General features: G+C 39.0%; 1 protein-coding gene across 14 annotated transcripts in view; it reads right to left on the bottom strand.

Annotated features, from left to right (window-relative positions):
• MEIS2 (Meis homeobox 2) overlaps positions 1–25464 on the bottom strand; it is a 224078-nt gene that overhangs the window by 49532 nt on the left and 149082 nt on the right. For all 14 annotated transcript variants that reach the window (XM_086321978.1, XM_086321975.1, XM_086321986.1 and 11 more), the window contains one exon: positions 20919–20995. In XM_086321978.1, the coding sequence (XP_086178104.1) occupies positions 20919–20995 (77 nt within the window). The remainder of the gene's footprint in view (positions 1–20918; positions 20996–25464) is intronic.

Raw genomic sequence — 25464 nt, 5'->3', positions numbered from 1 at the left:
TAATGAAATGAGAACCATCTGTTACCATTTTAAAAATTCAATTAATTTAAAATCCAACCAAGAAAAGAAAGAATAGTGATTATGTTTTTGTTTTTTTCTTCCTTAGAGTAGTTAATGTATTTCCAGCAAACTTTAGAGTAGGAAGTTTCTTTGTTTACTTTCATTGGTTTGTTTTGGGGCTTATTCGCTGGAGAGTCCAGGGAAGGGCCTTATGATTGTAGGCAAAACTGTGGGGGTGGGTACGTGAACACATTCTTCTGGGGGCTCACTGGTTTAATTACATTCTCGGAGAAGTCTATGGGCCAGCAAACGTTTAGAACTTGTACAATATTGTCCACTGCTGAACGAGGAAAAGCCTTGAGTGGTGCAAGGTGGCTTAGTAGTCTAAAGTGAAGGAGAAAGGAACTTAGTCTTTTACTAGGAAGAGAGTATTTGAAATTTGGAAGAATTTACTCTTCCAAAGATTCAGCCTCAGCAGAGGAACAAAGTTAGTAAGTAAATTAGAACTCTGAAATCTCTCACATGCAGACCATTAGTTAGATGTGAAACAGCAAACTAGTATTTATCTTTGGGTCCCTTTCTCTATCACCACCTTAACGGCCATTCCAAGAACAGATTTAAAGATGCTGATCTGAGAGAGGCAACACAGGGTGTTCTATTCTAAAACGGATCTTATAGTCGTGATCCCGTTGAGCATCATTCTGAATCTAAGCTACTTGTGAACATTAGGTGTCAGCTTGAGTGCACTCATGAATGGATAGGAACATTATTTCAGCATCAGAGCAATTCAGTTTTCCCTAGGGCCCTGTGTTCCAGGGGAAAACTCTAAAAATTAGATGGACATCCCAAGGCTACTGTTGAAAAGCACAGACTGAAGTCTAGGTCTATACATAGAAGGTTGAGTGAGAATCTGACTATAGTCACTGAGGAAGAAGGACATCTATGTCCACATCACGGGATTTTTTTTTTTAATTCCTCCATGAGGCCGTCTTGCTATTCTTATACAATCTGCCTGGTTTAGACACCAGGTTTAGCAATTGCTATCTCAGAAAGAGATCATCCTTTTCATGAATCCTAGACTTTGAGTGTCTAGTATTTTTTCACCTGGTTTCCCTGGCGGTGGGAAAGAATCCGCCTGCCAACGCAGGAGACTAGGGTTCAATCCCCAGGTCGAGAAGATCCCCTGGAGAAGGAAATGGCAACCCATTCCAATACTCTTGCTGGGAAATCCCATGGACAGAGGAGCCTGGTGGGCTACAGTCCATGGGGTTGCAAAAGAGTCAGACACGACTTAGTAACTAAACAACGACGACAACAGAAGAGTGGAGAACAACTGACTCAAGGATGTTAGGAAACTAATTATTGTTGGCAAATACTCTTATAATTGGTGCCATACTAGTGATGATTACTATTAAATAGTTGTCACTGTCACCTCTGCCTATAGCCAACTATATCTCTAACATTTCTTTATTTTTCAAACTTCCCCTTTTCAACGTTAATAAAATATTTGGCAGCTATGTATATCATGAAAACACATTAGGGCATAAAAGCTAACATTTTCTTTTAATTTTAACAATATGCATACTATTGGGACAGAATATTGAAAGAAATACAATGCGTAAGTAGATTTTACACCACATTAGAGTTGTCCAATTTCTCATGTTTAAAATTTTTCTGCATGACTAGAGCCAGGAAGAAATACATGCCAGCATAATTATATGAACAGTTGAAATTTAAACATATTGAAAAGGAGAAGAGAACATGTCCACCCATTTGTTTTGGGTTCTTTTTTTTTTTCCATAACAATCCCAAAGATGAGTAATTTCTTTTCATAGAGTCAAACTGAAGGCACAAAGCTTTAACATTCAAAGAAGGGAGGGGTGGGGAGGAAAGAAGCTTTTTTAAGTACTGTGCAAATCAATACACACAAAAAATCTCAAGATGATAGTTTAATTAAAATGTGCACAAGGTAATTTATCAGCCTCTTCCCTGGGTGTACTAGCCTGTAGAATTTGCCTTCTGCTTTCTGATCCCTGATGGTTTTAACTCGAAGGCATTTAAAATATCTTTCAACCAGCACCTTTCCACTTAGCTTACATTCCTTGTTTTTCTTTATAAACAAGAAATTGTACTGGCTTTGTGATGTTTGTTATGCTTCATGCTTTTTCATCTCCTGTATGAGCTTTGCCTAGCATGAAACGCTGTCATGCAGTGAAATTTACCTGAGAGCTAAAGGGAGGAAAAAAATCTTCGAAGTATATTTTGTTACAAGTTCATAGCCAACTAGATCACTGGCAATTTTATGCTACTGGTTATTTCAATTTAAATGTTTGTAAAAGTACATATAAAAATAAAATAACCACTCCCACAGACATCAAAATGAAAAATCTGCTTGGATTGGAATATACTGTAAGTTGTTTTAAACTACCATGTGGGAATGTTAATATTATTCATTTCCTATTACGTAGTGTTCTAAGGATACTTTGGGAGGGACATAAAGCTACTGAACTCTTGGCTCCTTAATAGTCTGACTCCCATTGTAATTGCTTTGTTCACTGGTTGCCCTGGGTCTTCATAATTGGTTAGGGTCCCAGGTCACAGATCCAATATGGTAGTGGCTCCCACTCTTAGCTGGTTGTTAAGTCTTTAACGGTAGCTTTGTTTCTGTATCATTTTTTTTTCAGATCCGGAAACTCTTCCTTTTATTAAATAATTCAGGTAAGTGCCTTATAATGTTTTTGTTCAACTTTCCTTCCCCTCCACATACAGTAGTCTTCACTTCAAAAGCCACCGAGTAATAAATGAAGACCAAAGCCAAATCCAAAGAGAAATATTTTTTGAAGACTTCTTGAGACTCCTTAAATGTTTCATTTTTTTCTTTTAATTATATAGACCCATTTGGGTGGATTATAAATAATTTCATTTAAGAAAATATATTTACACCATGACTCAATTCTCAGTGTCTTAACTACTTTGTTTTTCAGAACATTCGTGAACACAATGATAATCAGGAAGAGGGAGAGCTTTAATTTTTCTTAAAACCTAGGTCATAATGGCACTATGAAATTACATAGAAAAGAAAGGAAGTGAACTAGATGATCAAGATACTTCCTTTTATGTTTTTTTTTTCTGTTTGAGGTAATTAAATCAGTGACATGAAAGGATGTTGGAAACAGGATGTGGTGGAGTAGAAATGGTTCTGGACCTGACACTTGGTTTATTCAACTTTGGGCTTTGCCTCTCACTTATTGCTTGGCTCTGGGAACTCATATGTCCTCTCTAGACCTCCCAATGTTTTTATTTTTGTAAAACAAAAGTTTTAGCTTATTTACAAGGATTTTCCATTTATAGTTTATTTCATTTAAATTATTCAATATTTAGCTCAGTTTAGCATTTTATTGCAGGCTTCCTTGGTGGCTCAGATGGTGAAGAATCTGTCTGCAATGCAAGAGGCCTGGGTTTGATTTCCAGGTCAGGAAGATCCCCTGAAGAAAGGAATGGCAACCCATTCCCATGTTCCTGCCTGGAGAATCCCCATGGACAGAGGAGCCTAGAGGGCTACAGTCCATGGCATTTTATTAGCAACTGTCCAGAGTTGATGGGAATATTATTTTATATTTTAAATTCCTCATTACCTATGAATAAAGTATCAGCATTGCTAAACAGCTTTACTAATGATATAAAGCCCTTTAAGGAGAACCTTTTGATACAGACATTAAATAATTATTCATCATGTATATATTTTTTTCAATAACTATCCAGTGAGAACCTTCTGTGACCAAGCACTATGGCAGGCATCCAGATCTTAGAAAGCAAACAGACCTAGTTTCTGCTCTCAAGGAGAAGGAGATGAATTTTTTCCAATGAAGCAAACTTTTCTTCAGTTAGTCTTCCAGTTTCCATAAAGTTAATGGTAACAACTGTGTTTCCTTTCCTGAGCACAGGCTTATCACAGAGTGAGTGCCACTGAACCCTGGTAGGCATGTGTTCCAGGGAGCCACGTGAGAGATTATTAAAGTTAGCTCTACTGTAATTATTATTTCATTGACTGTGTTTGATACTATTAATATATTTAATGCTCCTCTTTAAAAAAGATTTCAGAGTCACAAAACAATACATTCTCATAAAATGACTCAGCCTGTCATATTATCCCATTTTATTATGAATGCCCAGTTTTCTAAAGAAATTGTAAAATTTTTATATATTATTCCAAATATAGTCAGGACTGGATGGACAACAAGGATGTTTCATTTACTGCATTCAAGCAGAAAAGATAACTGTTTTGGCAAATTTTCAAACTCATTGAAAAATAGGTTTGTTTGGGATTCTAGGGTTCTTCTGTATTAGTGGTACCCAATAAGAAGACTTGGCAAGAAATATGCCTATTTTGGAAAGAATTCTTGATAGATATGAACTCAGGCGTAGCAACATGCCAATCTAAATGGTGAAGCCAGAATAGAGACCCTCAGTAGAACAAGAAGGTCCTTCAGTGCAAAGTTGTCTTTAGAGATATGTGCTCGGTCGCTTCAGTCATGTCTGACTCTTTGCAACCTAATGGACTGTAGCCGCCAGGCTCCTCTGTCCATGGGATTTTCCGGGCAAGAATACTGGAGTGGGTTGCCATTTCCTTTTCCAAGGGATCTCCCTGACCCAGGTCAAACTCACATCTCTCCTGTCCCCTGCAGTGGCAGGCGGTTGTTTACCAATAGTGCCACCTGAAAAGCCCCCTTTAGAGACTAGAGAACTTTAAAAGCAAAGTATGACTTTAAAAAGTGGGTGAGTGTGGCAGGCAGGGGGAGGGAGAAGACTTGTTGGTTAAATTATGCCTTGAGGTCAGATGTAATGGTGGGGATACAATGCACATGTTCCACTGATTTAAAATTTTAAATAGCCTAGTTCAGATGGTAAAGAATCTGCCTGCAATGTGGGAGACTTGGTTTGATCCTTGGGTTGGGAAAATCCCTTGGAGAAGGGAATAGCTACCTGGGCTTCCCCTGTAGCTCAGTCGGTAAAGAATCTGCCTGCAGTGCAGGAGACCCGGGTTTGATCCCTGGGTTGGGAAGATCCCCTGGAGAAGGAAATGGCAACCCACTCCAGTATCCTTGCCTGGAAAATCTCATGGACAGAGGAGCCTGGTGGGCTGCAGTCCATGGGGGCGCAAAGAGTGGTACACGACTGAGCGACTAACAGCTACCCATAGATCCAACTTCACTTCCCCCATGCTATGTACTCAGGAGCTGACAAAAGAGATAATTAGCTCCCCAAATCTCAATATCTAGAGTCAGCTTAGATAACCTCAATGAATGAAGGTGACTGTTTAGGTGGGGAAATAACCTGATCCGATCATCTCAATAAGTCTAAATTTAATGGCATCTTGAGAAATTCTACTGTAACTCTGATCCCATGTTTGAGTTCCTGTGCTCTTTTAAACAGGAGTGTCTACTTTGCAAGAAGAGATTTAACAGCTTATCAAAATGATCAAAATAAAGCATATTTGATAACTGTGCATAGCCTCTACATAAAAGCTAAGTGAGATACACTTTCCATAAGATGGTATTTCATTTTTCTCTAGTGCTGCCCATTAAAAATATATAAATCGCTATGAAAGTGACAAGCCAGAAGGGCATGAATGGTGACTGTTGGACTAAATTACTTTGGAGCCGTGCTCATCCACAGCAAAATGTCCGTGCTTCTCATGGCCAGATCGACAACATGCTATTAGGAAGATTTTGTTTTGTTGCTGATCTGTCGGGGAGCAGGATGCCAAGGAATTTCACAAACAGAAAAAAGTAATGATGTTAAGTCCACACTCTTACAAAATTTTTAACCTTTACATCTATGGAAAACTGTGAGATGTCTACTGAAATCAATACTTTTATTCCATTAAAAAGTCTAGCCCTTCACCATTCTATCCAAAACATAGAAGAAAAAAGATATACTTTGTTACTTGGCCCACCATTCCCAATTTAGGAAGAATCTTGTGTTTTAAATAGTTGTCAAACTTTTTTTTTTACTCCAGTTGGTGCTTCCTATTAGAAGTTTTAAACTATGGGTTGAAATCATGTTTTTTATAGCTTTCTGCCTTTTATATAACCAGAGACGGAGACCTCCTTTACAGTGTGTGCACACTCAGTCTCCTAGTCATGTTTGACTCTATGAGCCCATGGACTATGCCCTATCAGCCTCCTCTGTCCATGGAGTTCTCCAGGCAAGAATACTGGAGTGCCCTCCTCCAGAGGATCTGCCTGACCCAGGGATTGAACCCATGTCTCCTGCATCTCCTGCACTGCAGTTCAGATCAGTTCAGTTGCTCAGTCGTGTCTGACTCCTTGCAACCCCATGAACAGCAGCACACCAGGCCTCCCTGTCCATCACCAACTCCCGGAGTCCACCCAAACCCATGTCCATTGAATCGGTGATGCCACGCAACCATCTCATTCTCTGTCATCCCCTTCTCCTCCTGCCCTCCATCTTTTCCGGAACAGGGTCTTTTCAAATGAGTCAGCTCTTCATATCAGGTGGCCAAAGTATTGGAGTTTCAGCTTCAGCATCAGTCCTTGCAATGGACACCCAGGAGTGATCTCCTTTAGGATGGACTGGTTGGATCTCCTTGAAGTCCAAGGGACTCTCAAGAGTCTTCTCCAACACCACAGTTCAAAAGCATCAATTCTTTGGTGCTCAGCTTTCTTTAGAATTCAACTCTCACATCCATACATGACTACTGGAAAAACCATAGCCTCGACTATATGGACCTTTGTTGGCAAAATAATGGCTCTGCTTTTGAATATGCTATCTAGGTTGGTCATAACTTTCCTTCCAAGGAGTAAGCGTCTTTTAATTTCATGGCTGCAGTCACCATCTGCAGTGATTCTGGAGCCTAGAAAAATAAAGTCAGCCACTGTATCCACTGTTTCCCCATCTATTTCCCATGAAGTGATGGGACCAGATGCCATGATCTTAGTTTTCTGAATGCTGAGCTTTAAACCAATTTTCACTCTCCTCTTTCACTTTCATCAAGAGGCTCTTTAGTTCTTCTTCACTTTCTGCCATAAGGGTGGTGTCATCTGCATATCTGAGGTTATTGATATTTCTCCTGGCAATCTTGATTCCAGCTTGCGCTTCCTCCAGCCCAGTGTTTCTCATGATGTACTCTGCATAGAAGTTAAATAAGCAGGGTGACAATATATAGCCTTGACATACTCCTTTTCCTATTTGGAACCAGTCTGTTGTTCCATGTCCAGTTCTAACTGTTGCTTCTTGACCTGCATACAGGTTTCTCAAGAGGCAGGTCAGGCAGTCTGGTATTCCTATCTCTAAGAATTTTCCACAGTTTATTGTGATCCACACAGTCAAAGGCTTTGGTATAGTCAATAAAGCAGAAATAGATGTTTTACTGGAACTCTCTAGCTTTTTCGATGATCCAACGGATATTGGCAATTTGATCTCTGGTTCCTCTGCCTTTTCTAAAACCAGCTTGAACATTTGGAAACTCATGGTTCACATATTGCTGAAGCCTGGCTTGAAGAATTTTGAGCATTACTTTGCTAGCGTGTGAGATGAGTGCAAGTGTGCGGTAGTTTGAGCATTCTTTGGCATTGCCTTTCTTTGGGATTGGAATGAAAACTGACCTTTTCCAGTCCTGTGGCCACCGCTGAGTTTTCCAAATTTGCTGGCATATTGCATGCAGCTCTTTTACAGCATCATCTTTCAGGATTTGAAATAGCTCAACTGGAATTTTATTACCTCCACGAACTCAGTGGTACCCCACGCCAGTACTTTTGCCTGGAAAATCCCATGGACAGAGGAGCCTGGTGGGCTGCAGTCCATGGGGTCACTAAGAGTCGGACACGACTGAGCAACTTCACTTTCACTTCTCACTTTCATGTGTTGGAGAAAGAAATGGCAACCCAATCCAGTGTTCTTGCCTGGAGAATCCCAGGGACGGGGGAGCCTGGTGGGCTACCATCTATGGGGTCGCACAGAGCCGGACACGACTGAAGCGACTTAACAGCAGCAACAGCAGCTTTGTTCGTAGTGATGCTTCCTAAGGCCCACTTGACTTCACATTCCAGGATATCTGGCTGTAGGTGAGTGATCACATCATCGTGATTATCTGGCAGATTGTTTTACTACTGAGCCATTGGAGGTGCCCTCTAAATAATAGTAATCAGCGTGGACTTGCCCCTAAATCCCTAAGCTCCTCCCACACCCTCTTATCACCAAGGTCTCCTGTCTCTTTCTGGACAAGCTTGTCTGCTCCAGAGCCTTCAAAAACATCTGTACCCTCAGACCTAATAACTCTCCCTCCCCTGTGAGGCCCCACAGTGTTTCCTGTTATTGTGACCTCACTTTCCCTACCGGGCTCATCTCTATTTTCTGCTATCTATTGTGAAAACAAGACCATCTTCCCAGAGAAGCCATCAGGCCCCACTCAAATCTGCTGTCCTTGTGGAAAGAATCCCCAAGCCCTTTCTCCCCACGGCACAGAGCCCAGAGTTGTCGTAGCCTTTTTTTCTATTCACACTCTGCTGAATTAGTCACCAAATCCTGCCACTTTTTTTGGTAACAATAGAGATACAATCAGCCTCTTTTTCTCCATTTTAATGGCTAAATCTCTGATTCAGGCTCTGTTTAAGTCACTCAGCCTACTCCGACTGCTCTCTCTCCCTCTCTTCTGATCAATTCAAAATACAATGGTTAGAATTGCTTTCATTTCACTTGCTTTGACTAGATTTTTTCTTTCTTTCTTTCTTTTTTTTGTTCACAGGCTTAGAATCATAAAATAATAAAATTTTAAAGATAGTTAGGACCTTAAAAATCACCTAGTCCCTATTCTTTCCTGGATGAGGGAATAGGCGGTGAGGAAGGCGAAACTGCCCAGGATCGTAAGAGTTGCCTGAGCTGGAATTAGACGCAGGCTGCTTATACCCATGAGTTCCCTTCAACAGTCCACACTGCATCACCCTCTGTGGGCACGCTGAGCCTTCCGTCTACATGTAATCCTGTGGACTGGAGTGTCCGTACTTCATGTACTTAGATACTTCTTTTACTCTAGTCAGGGAAAGCTGGTTTCCTCCCAGACTTTTTTACTCAATTTCCCCACTTTCATGGACTAACATATTATTTCTATACAATTGCTACAACACTTCCTTCCTCTGATTCAAAACTAACTTCAAATTAATCTCCTCTAAGAAATGGCTGGTTAATGGTAACCCTCTCACCTCAATACTCAGTTTTCATGTAGATTTTCTTCCTCAGCCTTCTCTCTAGCTTATTTGAATTCAATTCAACAAGAAATCAGCACCTACTAAGAGCTAAGCAAAGTGAATAAGCCCTTTGCCACTTAAAAGGTAGGGGGGAAAAAGCTCCAAACCAATCCAGAAATAGTTTCAAACCTTCCAGTAGTTTGGAAACACAGCTGAAGATCAGGGCTGTCAGTCACAAAACACAGCCTACTTTTGTTCTGTTGTGATGCCTAGAAGAATCATTTTCTCTTTGGATCCATTTTGGTCTATTTGCAAGTATTGCTATTAGGCTATGGAAGGGATTCTAGGAAGGTCTAGCAACAGAAATTCTCATTATTTTTTTCTTTGTTAATGATTACTGGTGTTACTGGGAAAAATCAAATCATCTTCACAAACTGCCAATTTTTTTCACCTTTTGTCCTCAGAACAGAATTCATTATAATACACTGCAAGGGGCTGCCCATAGTTGCTTGATAAAATGGTGTCATCAGAAGTATTCTTTATAACTAGTGAACTACTGCCTGGGGCTGGAAATATTTTTATTGTATAAAGATTTTCTGTTGTAATGGAATTGGACTTATTCAAATTCTGAACTTGTTTAGTCACCAACTTGATGGTAAATGGGCAGGCATTATTTATTTAGGGTGTGGGATAGGCAAGCTTTCCTTCTGAGACCAAATTATTGGCGATTCTTTAATTAATCCAGTAGAAGATGAATTGAGACCACAGGATATTAGTTCCTGCTGATACTCTAAAAAACATGATACTGTTACATCGTAACTAATGCTCAAATTCCTAGGGAAACAGTATCCTGAAAATGTTATCCTAAATGAGAACTAGAGTACTCGCTACTATGATGGAACCAAAGTATGAATTTAACCTACCTGCAGAGTTTTGAAACTGGGGCATTGTTTTCGTCAGTGGGTTATGGCCCCATTTCCAGAAAAATCTATCTGAGTCTAATGTAACCTAGCAAATCTTTCAAATGAAAGAGTCTTGTGGGAGGCAAGTTGTCATTTTCTGACATATTATTTAGGGCTCAGCTCAGGTTTCCTTCTTTCTTCTTTCCCCACTTAAACCCCTGCTCACTCTCCACGAGTGCCATTTTCTAATTAAGGCAAATGAAATTTGTAATTTGTAGAAGCGAGACGTGACCTTCCTTGTGAGCCAGCCTCGCTCCTCCCCACACACCATTAGAAAATAGGATCCAGGGGTGGTTGTTTTTTTAATTGGTATCGCTTTGTCTTTAGTGCAAAACACACGGCAATAATTTAGTGAACTTCAGTGTTTCTCTTGTGGCAAATTGATAGCATAATTTTATTATGAGTGGAACAATGACTTCTGGGAGCAGGAGAGATTCTCCCAGAACTACACATAACTCGGCTGACTAAATGTAATACTTGAAGAAGGTAATGAAAACAGAGCTGAGGTTCAGAGAGAACTAGGAGATTTCAGTCTCTTGCTCCCATCAAAAGGCTACTCAATAAATCATACCTGAAGCTTATTTAATGTCAGAAGCCAGTAAACTGACAAAGTACACTGGGGTGCTTACCTTAGAAAAGGCACACTGAGTCATGTGATCTCTGGTCCCTGGACCTGATGGGGTCATATAATCCATCTATGGATTTTAATATGTAACCTATTATGTTCCCTTTGGTGCTAATTATTTTACACTTCACTTGTTTCCTGTTTACTGACATTGCTTTAGCAATTTCATTATGAAAAAATTACAAGGAAAGGTAATCGAGATGACTTTTACTATTCTATTCTACAGGAGGTTTCTACTTTTCTCTTTAACATTCTTCTTTTATACCAGCCGAGGCCACCAAACACAAACACAAAACACTGAATCCATGGGAACATTGTATGATAACAGGAAACCTGCATATTTGGTAGAGCAAAGAGCCACACTGAGTCACACAGATCCAAGACTACCAGTATTTAGTAACTCACAGCTAAGAAGGTATTTGGAGTTTACTCCATGGAACTTGGCTTCAGGTAACACAGGAAATAAACCAGCTGTGACCAAATTTCACTATGCTACTTTCTACACAACTTTATGAAGAGGAAATTTGCTCGTGGGCACTCAAGAATACCTATACATCTTTGCAACTGCAAAAACAGATGAGACAGTGAGAATCAGATCCATGATTTAAAAAAAAAAAAGATTACTTTGCCCAAATGAAATCCTTAGGCATTTCACTGCATATGTGACTTTTGAGTATTCTCACCCATCAGACTACTGCATCAGAGTACCCTCTTTTGAAAGGGGTACTTTTCGGGATTTCAGAAAACATAGTACAGAGACAAAGAAAGATCCCATGTGTTCAATAACTTTTAAATGAAATAATATCCAAAATCTAGGTTTAAAATAGCTGTCAGTTCAACCTTGAAATTAACCAAAATATCACTATCAGCCTGGTGAAAGTATGCAAATATCTGTGACCATCTCTGTGAAGGAGATCTATCAATCAATAATGAAAAAAAGGAATCCCCTGATCATCCTTCTTATGACATGCTGCTGCTGCTGCTAAGTCGCTTTAGTCGTGTCCGACTCTGTGCGACCCCATAGACAGCAGCCCACCAGGCTTCCCCGTCACTGGGATTCTCCAGGCAAGAACACTGAGTGGGTTGCCATTTCCTTCTCCATAGCCTTAGTCAAAACGACTGAGTCCTTCCTCAAGAGCTGAGTTGAAACCATTAAGCCAAGATCATTGCAGGGATTTTTCACCTGTGGGTTTTGAGGTAGAATTGAATCTAGATCTTTGGGGATTAATCTGCTGCCCCACCACTCCCTTAGTAATCACTGCTAAAGTTTTTGTTTATTTAAAGTCTTTAAGGAAGTTTGGAACTCAAGAGGTCAACATTAAACAGCCTGAAACCTCAGCTCACAGAGACTTATCTAAAAGATAAGTTGTATCTAGAGACAGACGGGAAATCTCATATCTCTCAATGTTTACCTTGCAAGGAAAAAAAGAGAAAGAACTCTGATATGTTCCAACCTGAGTGCAGAATGAACAATTCTGACCAGGATGGAGAGTTAGTGCAAATCTATCTTGAACGATCAGTCAGCAATAAAGATTCTCATTCATGCACAAAAGACATACAAACAAACAAACACAAAGAAACCAAGTTTTCTATTATGAAAGATAATGAAGCAGGAAAAAGACGTGAAGAAAGCAAAATTAAAAAAAATAAAAAGGAAAAACTATTTTCCTACCCATGTTGCTAACAGTTTTGCAGATAAATAATTTTCCTTGTTTCTGGAGATTAGGGGAACTAGCTCAGAAAGTTGTCAATTGGATAGAATTTCTGGGATAAGCACTGGGAGGTGCCACCTAACCAAAGCTCATTCTCTAATATTTGAAAAATTCAACACAATGAAAACAACAGCAGCAACAACAAAACAAGTCCTTAAGATCAAGAGGTTAATGGGACCTACAAAACAGAGCAGATTCTCAATTAAGTAATTTTTGGAATGCTGGTCTCCAGTGAATGAATGCATGAATGAATGAGTGAAGTGAATGAGGACCTAGTCTAAAGATTCATTAAGTACTTATTTCTCAGAGAGCGAATTTTCAGAATATATTTAAAAAATACTCTATACTCTGGGTAATGAAAGAAACGAGGGAGAAAATTTACTGGAAATGGTAGCAACATGGTAAAAAGGACAGAGAAATCAGAACCAAGCCATAGCCTTTTTTAAGAGTAAAAAGACTTGCATTTTTAAGGGTAAAAAATTTAGGGCAAGTAAACAACATGGTATTGGTATATTCTCATCTTTTTACCTTCTTTTTAATAGCTTCTAATTTAAAAGTTCTGTTTCATTTACAAGCCGCCTTCTATTTTCTACATGCTAGAAGTAAATTAGAGAGTAATTTGAAGATTCCTGTTTATTAATTTTTTAAAAATACAGCTTTATTGATCTGTAACTGGGGTTAGGGATACTTACTGAATTGACTGCTATAATTCTGTAACATTTTCAATGGATTGTCTCTATTTTTTTTCTTACTTAAAAATAAGCACATAGCAAGTCAGTATCATCCTACTTTAATATCATGTGACCCACTGAGAAACCATGTTGATCATGCCAATAGAGATGGCAAAAGGACTTATTTGAGTAAACTTTTGTCTCTCTTCCAAATACTGCTACAATGAAGTGCATAAATAGGTAGAGCCTCTGCCTAACCCAGGATTTGTCTGTGGAGTTTATTGTCTTTATCAATGAAAGAGAGGGGGCCAATTCTAAAAATCTTCAAATATCAAAAATGATCTACATATTTGGTTGATTTCTCCCCCCTTCCATATTTAGAGGTTTTAAAAAACCTTAAGGTTTACCATGAGAAATTTTATCTTCAAAAGTGTTCTCATTTAAATATTTTCTTTAAGGGGTAGTTTTTGGAAGTATTTCAGAAACTTGTTGCATTCCTTTTTTGTTGTTTTGTGTTTTCTCTGTAGCCTTGTACTTTCCTCTAAATGAGGAACTTCTTTTCTCCCCTTATTGGCATTCCAACCCAGCAAAGAAATATGCATCCTGAGATAATGCTGCCAGCTTGCTATGAAAACCATATTTCATTCTTTCTTTGCAGAGCGAAAGGGAAAAGCACAAAGGAGCTGGTATAATTGAATGTAAAGGATTGCAGCAAACCTCCCCTTTGAGTCCCCTCGCTGGCATCTCCTTCCTTTATTCCCCCCTCCACTCCTTTTGTTTACCACTTTTAAAAGGCTCTTGCTGAGTCTCAGCCGCTTGGCCAAATTTGGACTGAATCTCAATTTCTGGAAATGGTACTCGCATCTCTACAGGATAGAAGGTGTCCAGAAACGCTGGAGTGACCTGGCAACGGATTGGAGGCACAGCTGCCTAGGTACAATGGATGCCTTCGATTTTCAGACTAATGTGGGAATGTCAGGAATCTGCTGCAGAAAGTAAAGTAGGAAAACATGGTAATAGTCCCTCTTATTCAAAATTGGCAGGCCAGGGGTTGATGCTCTGGTCACCCTCAGTTCCATTTGCTGTAGACAGAGCAAAATGAAATCCATTAAATTTCCGGGCAATCCCTCTGGTTAAACATTAATCATGTGTATTTTTCTTTTCATGTCTTTTAATCTCTCTTACCACCTCCCTTTGGTTTTCCTCTTAGAAACAACTGCAGGTCCCTAAGAAATGATCATATGACCATGGAGACGGAATAACTGGAAGCCTAGTAGAGCTGGAAAGAGACTGGAGACCCTAAGCTAATACAAATTCAGCTCTTTCACAGGAGTGACTGTCGGTAAGAAAACATGTATACACTGCTATATTTAAAATGGGTACCCAACAAGGACCTACTGTATAGCACAGGGAACTCGGCTCAGTATTACGTGGCAGCTTGGACAGGAGGGGAGTTTAGGGGGAGAATGGATACAGGTATATGTATGACTGAGTCCCGCTGCTGTCCACATGAAACTATCACAACACTTACTTCAACATATAATAAAAAGTAAAAATGAAAAGAAAACACTCGAGTTTTAGCAAAAGACTTCATGAGGTTTTCTGGCCCCACATCCCTAGCCATCTTGCCTCCTCCCTGGGTCATTGGTTTCTCTGGCATAGGAGGCCATGGAAAGAGAAATCTTTCACCTCAAGCTTGCCAACCAGGAATTCAACGCTTTTTTTTAAACCTTCCCTTCCTTAGCATCGGCAGTCTCAGCATATTAAATGCTGACAATGGACCTAGCACCTGGCAAATCTGACTTGAGATTCAAATGGATTTTTATTCAGAAACATAGATGTAACTTGGAGATAATCAGCAAAGATGGCAGCTCTGCGTTTTAACAAATGGCCATGGTGGAAACTGCTGAGCAGGGAGAAGGTATTCAGTCCAGACGGCTCATTCCCTTAGGTTTCTCTCAACTCCACCTCCTTGGTCTATCACTCTCTCCTTCAATCCTTTTTCTCTGGAGATGAAAGTGTCCAGCTGTCCCTGTTCCTCATTTAGATTTCCTGCACCACTGGCCAATTATTCCATATGTTTATTACAAAATTATTTTCCTCAATTCCCAGCTTACTCATGATGTCCTAATATTACAATGTATTTTCCAGTGTCTGCTCTCCTTGCCAGGGAGTGACAACGTACACACCTTTGAAAATGACTTGTCTTTGCTGTGAAGAAGTGCAACCTCTTTTACCACTAACCCAGCCACCTACTCATTTAATTAGGCTCAGACTGGGCTTGGGGATTCACTGACAGAGGGCCTGACATTGACCCTGTCCTCAACCCCACCGAGAACACTATTATTGCCCTTCAAGAGTAAGCAGCAAAGAAAAGCATCTGGCACCCCTAGACTGATGGATTCCTGGGGAAAATGATTGCTTTCCTTAGGCTACCACTCTGTTCCTGTCCATATTTTAATCAGGGCTGGGAAGGTCTTCTAACAAAACCTCCTTTTCTTTTCAGAGCACTCTTAACCTACAACAGGAGTGCACACACCAATTCTTTTGTCTCCTTATCTTCCCATTTCACAAGTAAGAAAACCAAGTCACTGAGTAGTTAATGAGCCTAGTTTCTAAAGGGAAAGGGAAGAAGGCTAGAAAGAGAAACTGACTCCCAAAATAACTTTCCCAGCACAGTTCTTTTTTGGCTGCACCACTCGGCTTACCGGATCTGAGTCCCCCAACCAGGGATCGAACCAGGGCCGTGAAAGCACTGAGTCCTAATCACTGGATCACCCGGGAATTCCCCTGGCACAGTACTTTAGTCCGAACTGAACAAGCTTTTATATCGTCTAGAAAAAACTGTCAACATGGTCAAACTGAAATAGGTAAAACAAAGCTATTGCTTCCCATGAGGAAGTTCCACAAAGTGGATGTCTGATTATTAAAGGCTGTTGTAGCAAGAAAGATTGTTGGAAGACCACTGATGGAAAGATGGGGCAGGCAGGATGAAGATATTTCATATCTTCAGGTCGAGAGGCTGTACAGGGACATTTAAATCTATTACACAAAAGAACTCGCTGAGCTACCTTCAACTGAAAAAGCTCCTTGAAATTTCAGTTTTGTGCATGTTTATTTGGGGCCCTGGAGACAGCCTCCTATCAAGAAAGTAAGTCCTTTACTCCTAGTATACCTGTCTTCTTGTTTTGCTTGTTGGTATTTTGCTTGTTGGTATATAGATAAGGATGCAATTCAGTGACATGAGTTTTTAAAAACAGTATTTCTTCCTTTTAAAATTAAACCTAGAAACAGGAACTTAAAATTAATATTATAATTCTTATATAGCATTGAGGAAAGTTACACGAGAACATGGAAATGTTATGATTTTTCACATAGTATTTTTAGCTTTCTTGTTATTTATTCACTAAGTCATGTCTGACTCTTATGCAACCCCATGGACTGTAGTCCACCAGGCTCCTCTGTCCATGGGATATTCCAGGCAAGAATACTGGAGTGGGTTACCATTTCTTTCTCCAGGGGATCTTTCTGACCCGGGGATTGAGGGGTTTTAATTGTCAAAGTTAAGATTGTGCTATACTTCAATGATTACTAACTTCAAAGATGTATAAATGCACCCCAACAAATTATTCAAGCAAGAACTTCCTCATTAAAAAAAATAATTTTCAAAAAAATTTTCTGTCAGTGAATGCATGTAAGCATGGCTCCTGAGGAAATACCAGAGCATTAATACCCAAAACTTTCCTTCAAAAAGTCTAGTCTTCACAGCTATTTGAAGCCACTTACCTCCTAGGGCTCCCTAATCTTACCTCCCTGGCATCAAAGAACTACAAAAGAAGGATCATCTAAGAAACTACAAAAGTCTATCTTTGTTTAAGATAGAAACTATGCACAGTAAGTTGTCTGCTCTCAAATTTTATTGCCTCTATTTTTTTCCTGAAAGAAATCTCCATTCTAGTTTATAAGTGATTTAATGATGTCTTAATTGATATCATTGTTTGAAATCATCATAAATCTCTCTCTCTCTCATTTTTATAATTATGTACTTTTAACTGTTTTAACAACAGATAACATCTGCGGTACCTGCCAGCACTATGCTGAGACCGCAGTACCTCTCTGACATGTTACAACTGTATGTGACTATTGTCCCCATTTTATAGATGAGGAAACCAAGGCTTAAAAAGATTAAGCAATTTGGTGAAGGTCGAACATCTAATTGATAAAGGATGGAACCAGGATTTTAGCCCCATGGGGTCTGGCTCCAGAGTCTGATTACCCACTACACTATATTACCTACCAACATTTAATGAATATTCAGTCATAGTATATCACGTTTGCTTCTTCATGGTGAGTAACTTATTCAGACTGAGGATATTCATTTTTTTGCTTTTCTTCACTCCTATGCACACACTTTGGGGATTTCACAGTTGAGGTGACTCTCCCCTAACTGAACAGTCTAGAAAGCCAATCTCACCATAGTACTTGTGATTAGCTTTGGCAGTGAAGTGCATACATACACTGAAGATCGGGTTATCATCAATTTTTTAAAAAAGTCTTAGTTAGATGACTGATATTAATAGATTTCTGATGACTAATTGTAGGAAAAAATGACTTAGTGTCAAACTCCACTCTTTTCCTGAAATCACATTTTGATTTGGTGGTATCATCAATTTTTGCACACTCCCTACTGTAAATACACAGGAAAAGCCCATTAAGATTATTCTTAACACTAGCTGCTAAGATAGAACAATCTTTAATTCCCTTTATTATCTCCTAAACTTCCTTTTTGCTTATTTGTTCTGAAATTACTGACCGATCTTAACAGGTCTGTTTTTATTGCTTATTGCTCTCATCAAGTGCGTGGAGCCATGTTCTATTGCTTATTACTACAGAGGATATTTTACAGCAATACTTAACTACCCTGACCTTGCTAGGCCTTTCTATTTTAAGAGGTAAGTGAGAAGCAGAACTGAAGCAGGTCTTCCATGATTTTCCGATGTGAATGCTTTCTACACTATTCAAATTCTTTTAGTATAGGCATCAGAACACACTAGTCTGAAGTTTTGGCCTCAATCAGAGAAGTGGGTATTATTTCCTAGCAGAGTTGACTAAATGAGGTTTAGAACTGCTTGCTGATCCCTGTTCTTTTTTTTCCCCTTTCTGAGAGCTCTCAGGGCCTGGAGAAATAGTTTACAGCCTACTCTTCTCATCTCTTTTAGTTATCACTTGGCACTTAAGAACAGTGATTATGAAGCCTTTTGTAATGAGTTTGGATAGCTTTCTCTGTTTTAAAGATGATACCACCAAGACATTGGACAGTTTCAGAATGTACTGTATAGTAGCTGGTGTTCTCTTTTACATTTCTTTTTGAGATCCACCAAAATACGGTCCTTGTGTGAAACTCCTGGTAGTCTTTTAGAAGTATCTGCTGTATTATCCTCACAGTCACACCTTATTATCAAAGTTATGGTAGCTGTTAGCTAAGAATTAGACCTCAGGGCAGGATTAGAGGGTTTTTCAGAGGGAAGTGTGAAAATTAAGGAGATGGAATTATTTTGTAAAGATGTAGGTGTCAACACTGATGCCATATTATGGGAAGTATGCAGTGTGATAGACTGTCACATTCTAACCCTTGGCATTCTGCGGCAAACAAGGCTCAAATAATAGAGAAACAAGAAACCCAAGCTATCACACCACAGAAGTCCTCGTCCATGCCCTGGGGCTTAATGGAATTCAGAAAATAAGGGGTGCTCTCTCCAGGTTCCAACCGGGTGTCTAATTGTGAGAAACGCTCATCTTCAGATATGACTGTAGCATCTTCACTCTTCAAGTGTAATGACTACATCAAAAAGTACAGGGAGTGGATGAGAGGGAGCAGTACTTTCAAAAAGAGCAAGATCAAATGTCAAAGTCAAATATCCATGTAGCAATAGTTCCTTTTTTTCCCCAAACTCCTGTCACAACCACCCTCAACTTGTTCCAAACTTATAAAAATTATGATTTTAAAGCAACATTCACTGCATTAAGGTCCACTGTATACAAGGTAGCTCAGCTTGGTGATTAGTACGATGATTATTAAAAAAACATGCAGGGCAAATAAGTCTTCAACCATCAACACAGAGTGCATTTATTTTATTGTTTTAGACTTCTGATAGCTTGTCCTAGGAACATAAATGAGAATATATATATGTTGACATATACGTATCTACTCTATGAGGCTCCTATCAACGTGGAATCACATACACATCTCTGTCTGGAGATTACAGCCTTTATTCCAAGTTTTTGGTCTAAAGGGTATCTTTAAATGTACATAGTTCCAATCTTCAGTAGAAAATTAAAGTGAATTCAAGTCTGTATTGTCCATCCTTTCTTTCTGCCTTTCTTTTCAGGTTAGCAGTTTATTTCTGCATTAATCACCCTGACAGAAGCAAGGCAACTCAATTTTCTGCTTCTGTAGGTAGGCACATCACTTTCTGTACAGCACTAGGCATGAAAAGGGCTGCAGCTAAGCTTTGGTTACTGGTGTAATTGAAATGCTATCCACACTATAGGGTGCATTAAAGCCAGATAACGGCAGTTCCTGTGGCCAATTTAAGTAGCTTGACTTCCCTGGGAAAAAAAAAAAAATTGCCTGACAGATAAGGCAGACAAACTGGCTAATTCTCCAAGCATGTCTCTCATTGTGATCCTAGAAAAATGAGAAAAAAATGAATCACAGAACCACAAAATCAATTGACCCTCGGGTAGCTCATCAGGCAGCGAGCCTGATAAACCTAAAAGCTTTGTTAATGTCTGCCTGCCTGTATCCCACAGATAGAGCACTTTGTAAATGAACCTGCTTTGATAAATATATTAAGGAAAGCTGTGAATAAAGGCAGAGACTTCTCATTTGTAAATACAACCTCTGCTACATGGAATTAGAATGATAAAATGGAGTTCCATGTAATTAAGTTTGTATAAGGCCTGAAATCCGTGCAAATACTTTCCCTGAATTTTGAAAGAGAACTGTCAGTTCAATTAATCTGAACATCACCCCAAGAATGTACTGAACAAAATTAAGCTGCTGATAAAACCTGGGCCAGTATTTTGATAAGTAATTCCTATATCATTTCTTGGCCACTGTGATCATTTTATTTAATCCTCTGCCCCTCCTTTTCCTCAGTTACCCTCTAAGCCATATACAAAGAGTGATGTCCCATGCACCTCCACGGCAGTAATCGGCCAAATGTCAGAGCTAAAAGTGGGTAAATCTTTGGTTTTTCTTACCCTGTGTTCAAAAACACAAAAAAATTTGGGTAAATAAATTTCTGTTAGGATTGCTAAAGAGCTTGCATCTCCATCACCCTAAAAAGCCTAGACAAACCTTCCAGAACCGATAACTTCAAATGACAACTGCACCAAAATACCCAGAGTAACTACTTTAAATGGGAGTGACTTAAACTGAATTTGCTCTGCTCAATTCAAGAATTTTAAAGCATCAGAGACGGGGAAAGTGAGGTGGAGAGAAAGAGCAAGAGAAGAGAAAAGGAAAGAAAGAGGGAGGGAGAGAGAGAAAAAGGATATATCTCATCAAAACCATTTACCTCGTTACCTCTTCCTCTCCCTATGCACCACGTTCACACCTCAAGGTAGAAACACAGGAGTTATCCTCCTCAATCCCATTTGTTTCAGAAACAAAAAGCAATGATTGAGCAATCTTATCTTAGCCACAGGAGAAAGACATTGATTTGGGGGTCACTCACCAGTTGTTTACTTGGAGAATTGTAAGTCCTGTGTCTTGAGCTAACTGTTTCTTCTGCTCTTCGGAAGGGTACGGATGCTAATGAAAAAACAAATGTTTTGAAAGATGTATCAGAAGTTAAGAAAGAGTCACTTACGTCTATGAATGAAACCACTGTTTGTGATTTCTTTAGTCTATGACTTGATTTTCCTAATCGCGGCCTTTTAATCACACGTAGGGGAAAATGTGGGCAGAGACAAGAATCCAAAAATCTGCCCATGCGGCCCGGTTCCCACCATGCTGTGGAGGCCAGCAGCACAAAGCCAGCAGCGTTGCAAGTGTTCAGTTTCCTCAGTCAATCAGGGATGCACAGCACTTGGGCGAAGGGTCTGAATTTTGTTGTCTACAGTCACTTCATGTACGCTAAGGGAGCTAGTTTCAGGACCATTTTACTTCCTAGAAAACCTCTGTGCGGCCCTTCTCCTATGTTTCCTTTGTAAGATGGCTCAATATAATCATTATTTCCTGGTTAATCTAAGATTATTGACAGTCAAAGTTTGGAAAGTAAGATTGTACATAATCACAACTATACTTGGAAGCCATGGCAACTGCTTCAGTTACAGCAGAGTTCACTGACAGTTATTTATGTTGACTCCTTTAAAGGACAGTGGAAGCTTCTTTCATTTTTCCTGGTTGCTGCTCCGGGTTAAGAGGGTCACATACAATGACCACACATCACAAGGAGTCAATTATGGGAAGGCTTCACACAGAAATTTTACATTTTACCCTCAAGTGTGGCAATAAGAGAATGAAGCCATAGGTTTCAGTGTTTTTTAATTCTTTACGTCACAGCACAATTCACCAACGTTTATAACAAACCATCCTCCCATCATCAAACCCCTTTCCTCTCTCATTCTGAAATCAGGTTGTTACTTTAGATTTATGCATTTACTCTGAGACACTCTATTGGCATATACATAATTATAAAATATATCTGTTAAATAGGTCCCTACTCTAAATTCACTGGCTTTTTTAAACAGAAAGGCAAACTTTTATACGGCATGTCAAAGTCGTTTCTAAACTGGAAAGCCTTCAGGAATAAATATTTCTCATCAATGTTATTAAAGGGTGACATTAGGTACAACAAAGTATTCCATTCATAGCATTCTAATCATTCCAGTGTTTGAGAGCGAATGTTTTTCACTCATCTAAGATTTTATTCTTCAGGTATTTCATCTTCCATAATAGCGTGCATTATCCAAAATGTGCACAATTACTTATTAGCAAACCCAAATGCCATTAGGTTAAACAAAATCCCCTGTATTGCAAAAGGGGTTAACTAGATTTGTATTAATATAGAAGCCAGGCTTTTAATATTCTGCAAATGTTAACAAAGAAAGATGATAATGTTGAGTTAATATGGGTTAAGCATAAAATGAAAATAAATTTTTCTGATTGCGAGGTGTTGACATTTTTTTGGCTAGGGCCTCCAGCCTGTTCCTGAAAGCTGTGTAATTACAGAAGGCTTTTCCCCTCCTTCCCCCTCCTGCTTCAAGCCTACCCACATTAGTAATGACCCCTTCACTGCTTCAAAAACCACTAATGGTCTTCAGCACGGGCAAGAAAAATGAACAGGATAAATTGGAATCCACAGTCAGTAATTTGCATCCTATGAGGCAGCTTTGGCCACTCACACTCATTCCTGGCCATCAATCGTTGCCTGTCAGGTGCTGCACTCTGCCACCATGACAGATACTCCTCCTAACACTCTGATTCGTCCAAACAATGTAATTGTCCTCTATTCTCCTTTTGGTAATGGAGATAATGAATGGCTGCACAAACAAGAAGGACTGCTCATCACAGATGCCGGGAGTGGCTTCAAACTGGTAAAGACCTAGGGTACAAATTTTAATTGACTGACAACACTGGTTGGAGGGAAAATGACCAAAAAGATCCCCAAATCCTTCTTGTCGTGGTATTTTCCTGCCAAACTCAAGGGAGAAGCACCCTCTGACTTTTTATTCCTCTAAGATTTTGAAAGCCTACTAGGTTTATAGGTTATTTACCCAATGGAAATCAATTCTGCAAATAAAAATGAAAACACGGCCTCATCACAAGGATGTATAGATCTGCATTGGTAATGCTGTCCAGTGTGCTGTTTCTTCATGCAGTGTTTTCTTTTTTCTCTTTTGGTGTGTGTGTTCAGTCTTGCTCACCATTGCGATGTTTTTGTCAAAGACAGTTCTGACAAAATGTGGGCTGTAATGCGTGTGTGTGTGTGTGTGTGTGTGTGAAAGAAGCAGAGGCAGAGACACACACATACATGTGCACATGCACAGAGAAGGTTCAGATGAAATAAAGATTTAGGATGTTAAGGTGGTAGAAAAATAGAAAGGTAAAGTTAGTTACAGTCAGTTCCTTCAAGCAGGACTGCACATTCAGATGGAATAATAAGAACTCTTCCCAGTGTTTTATTAGAAATTTAGTCAATGACCACAGAATTACATAAATAGTGCATTATATCTTGGGAATCCCTGAACTGTACTTTCACTATGAAAGCAGTTGCAAATTCTGTCCACAATTATTAAAAAAAATTGGGACCTTACGAAAATTCACCTTGCACAGATGGCTTTTTTTTTCTTTAATTAATAGGGAAGACCATAATAACTTTAACTTACTTAAATAACATTCTGTGGTTTTGAACATTCGTGATTCTATGCCCCTTTTATACATGGAGTGGACTGTTTATCTGAAAGTGTTCTGGCAGTCGGCCACTGTATTTCTAAAATTAAAAAAGGGACGGAAAACAATCAGCTTTCAGAGGAATTGGAACCATGGCAATGTGTTTTGGATTAATTTACAAATATATGTATATATTTAAAGCCAAACTGTGGAACTAGAGAATTTCTACTACATGGTCTGTCATATGCATTCTTCTACTTTATTAGAACAGACATCATATTGAAATAATAAACATGGGAAGCCTTCACTTCTTCTTTGATGTGTATTGCTAAATGTCTGACCGGCTCAAATTTAAAATAAACTTTGGTATGTTTGCACTTGAAACTGGAAGTAGACCACAAGCAATAATTTGTTGTCAGTTTCCATATTCTTGGAATAAGGCTATAGTTTAGTCTGTTCACTGATGGGGGCCAACCCACATTGGTCCAGTGGCCCAGAGGTGGCTCAACTTACTCATAAGAACATACATTGTAACATAATAGCAATGATGATGATTCCCTTCATCAAGAAAGAACCAGCATAGGTCAAAGTTTTTCACATCCCCAAATAATTTTAAAGCCACTGTTGAATACAAGTGACTCACAAAGATTCTCTTATTTTGAATATCAGCTGACAACTGTTCAAAAAGCTAATAAGACACGTATGGCTTATGACTCAATGTAGATAGAAATTTTTTTTAATTGCCTTTTTTCTAAAGACTCATTCGAATGTGAGATGTATCTGTATCCCAGATACTGACCTTAGACTTTTTTTCCCTCCTCCTTTTTGGGGTTAACCTGGTTGATCAAGTACATGCAAATAGATCTACAATATAAATTTATCACTGAAACAGTTCTTGGGTGAAATCACTTAATAATATTCTTTTGTGGTTAATCCTTGTCCATTTTTGTCCAAACTGGAACAAAATTTTGTTCAAATTTATCACAATCTTTATTCCATGTTGAAAGGATTTGTACTAATGTTTTAGAAAACTTCAAGTGATATTTTTAATCATCTTATGAATTAAAAGTACACAATAAATTAATTATCAAATGGATCAGAGTTAAATAAAACATGAAGTTCTCACAAAAATGTTTCCCCCACATACAGCAGAGTGAAAAAAGGAAACCGTAGAACATGTATCTTCAACTTTTGTAAAATAGATAAATAGCTAAATAAATACGTTAATTAAATACACACATCAATGCTTGTCATATAAGAAAAACATCTGTAAAAATACACACTGAATAATGGTTTATGTTGTGTAGGGCCTGGGGTGCAGACTTTTACTTTCTGTTTATATACTCCTATATCGTCTGCATGTATACTGCTGGAAACAATTTTTAAAAATCAAATATTAATTAAAAATGGCAATTTATTGTAATTAACTTATACACTCCATTTTAGAAAACTTTATTCTATTTATTTATTTATTTCTGGCTGTGCTGGTTCTTCGTTGCTGGGCAGGCTTTCTCTAGGTGTGATAAGTGGGGATTACTCATTGTTGCAGTACACAGACTTCTCACTGTGGTGGCTTCTCCTACTGCAGAGCACGAGCTTGAGGGTGCTTGGGCTTCAGTAGCTGTGCTTCCCGGGCCCTAGAGCACAGGCTCAATACTTGTGGCACCCAGGCTCAGTTATTCTGTGGCACGTGGAGTCTTCCCAGACCAGGGATCGCACCCATGTCTCTTGCATTGGCAGGTGGATTCTTTACCACTGAGCCACCAGGGAAGCCCCTATACTCCATTTTTCTTTTTTTAAAAAACATGCTAATTCAACTTTTTATACAGTTAGATATTCTCTTTTGTTATTCATTGGATTTTTTAAAAGAAGGGCATGTCAAGAAT

Source organism: Bos grunniens, chromosome 10 (assembly GCF_055505025.1).
Source record: "Bos grunniens cultivar Pamir isolate PY7600 chromosome 10, Bosgru_T2T1.0, whole genome shotgun sequence".
In the NCBI taxonomy this organism is placed as follows: Eukaryota; Metazoa; Chordata; class Mammalia; order Artiodactyla; family Bovidae; genus Bos; species Bos grunniens.
This window is presented reverse-complemented; position numbering and strand designations above follow the sequence as displayed.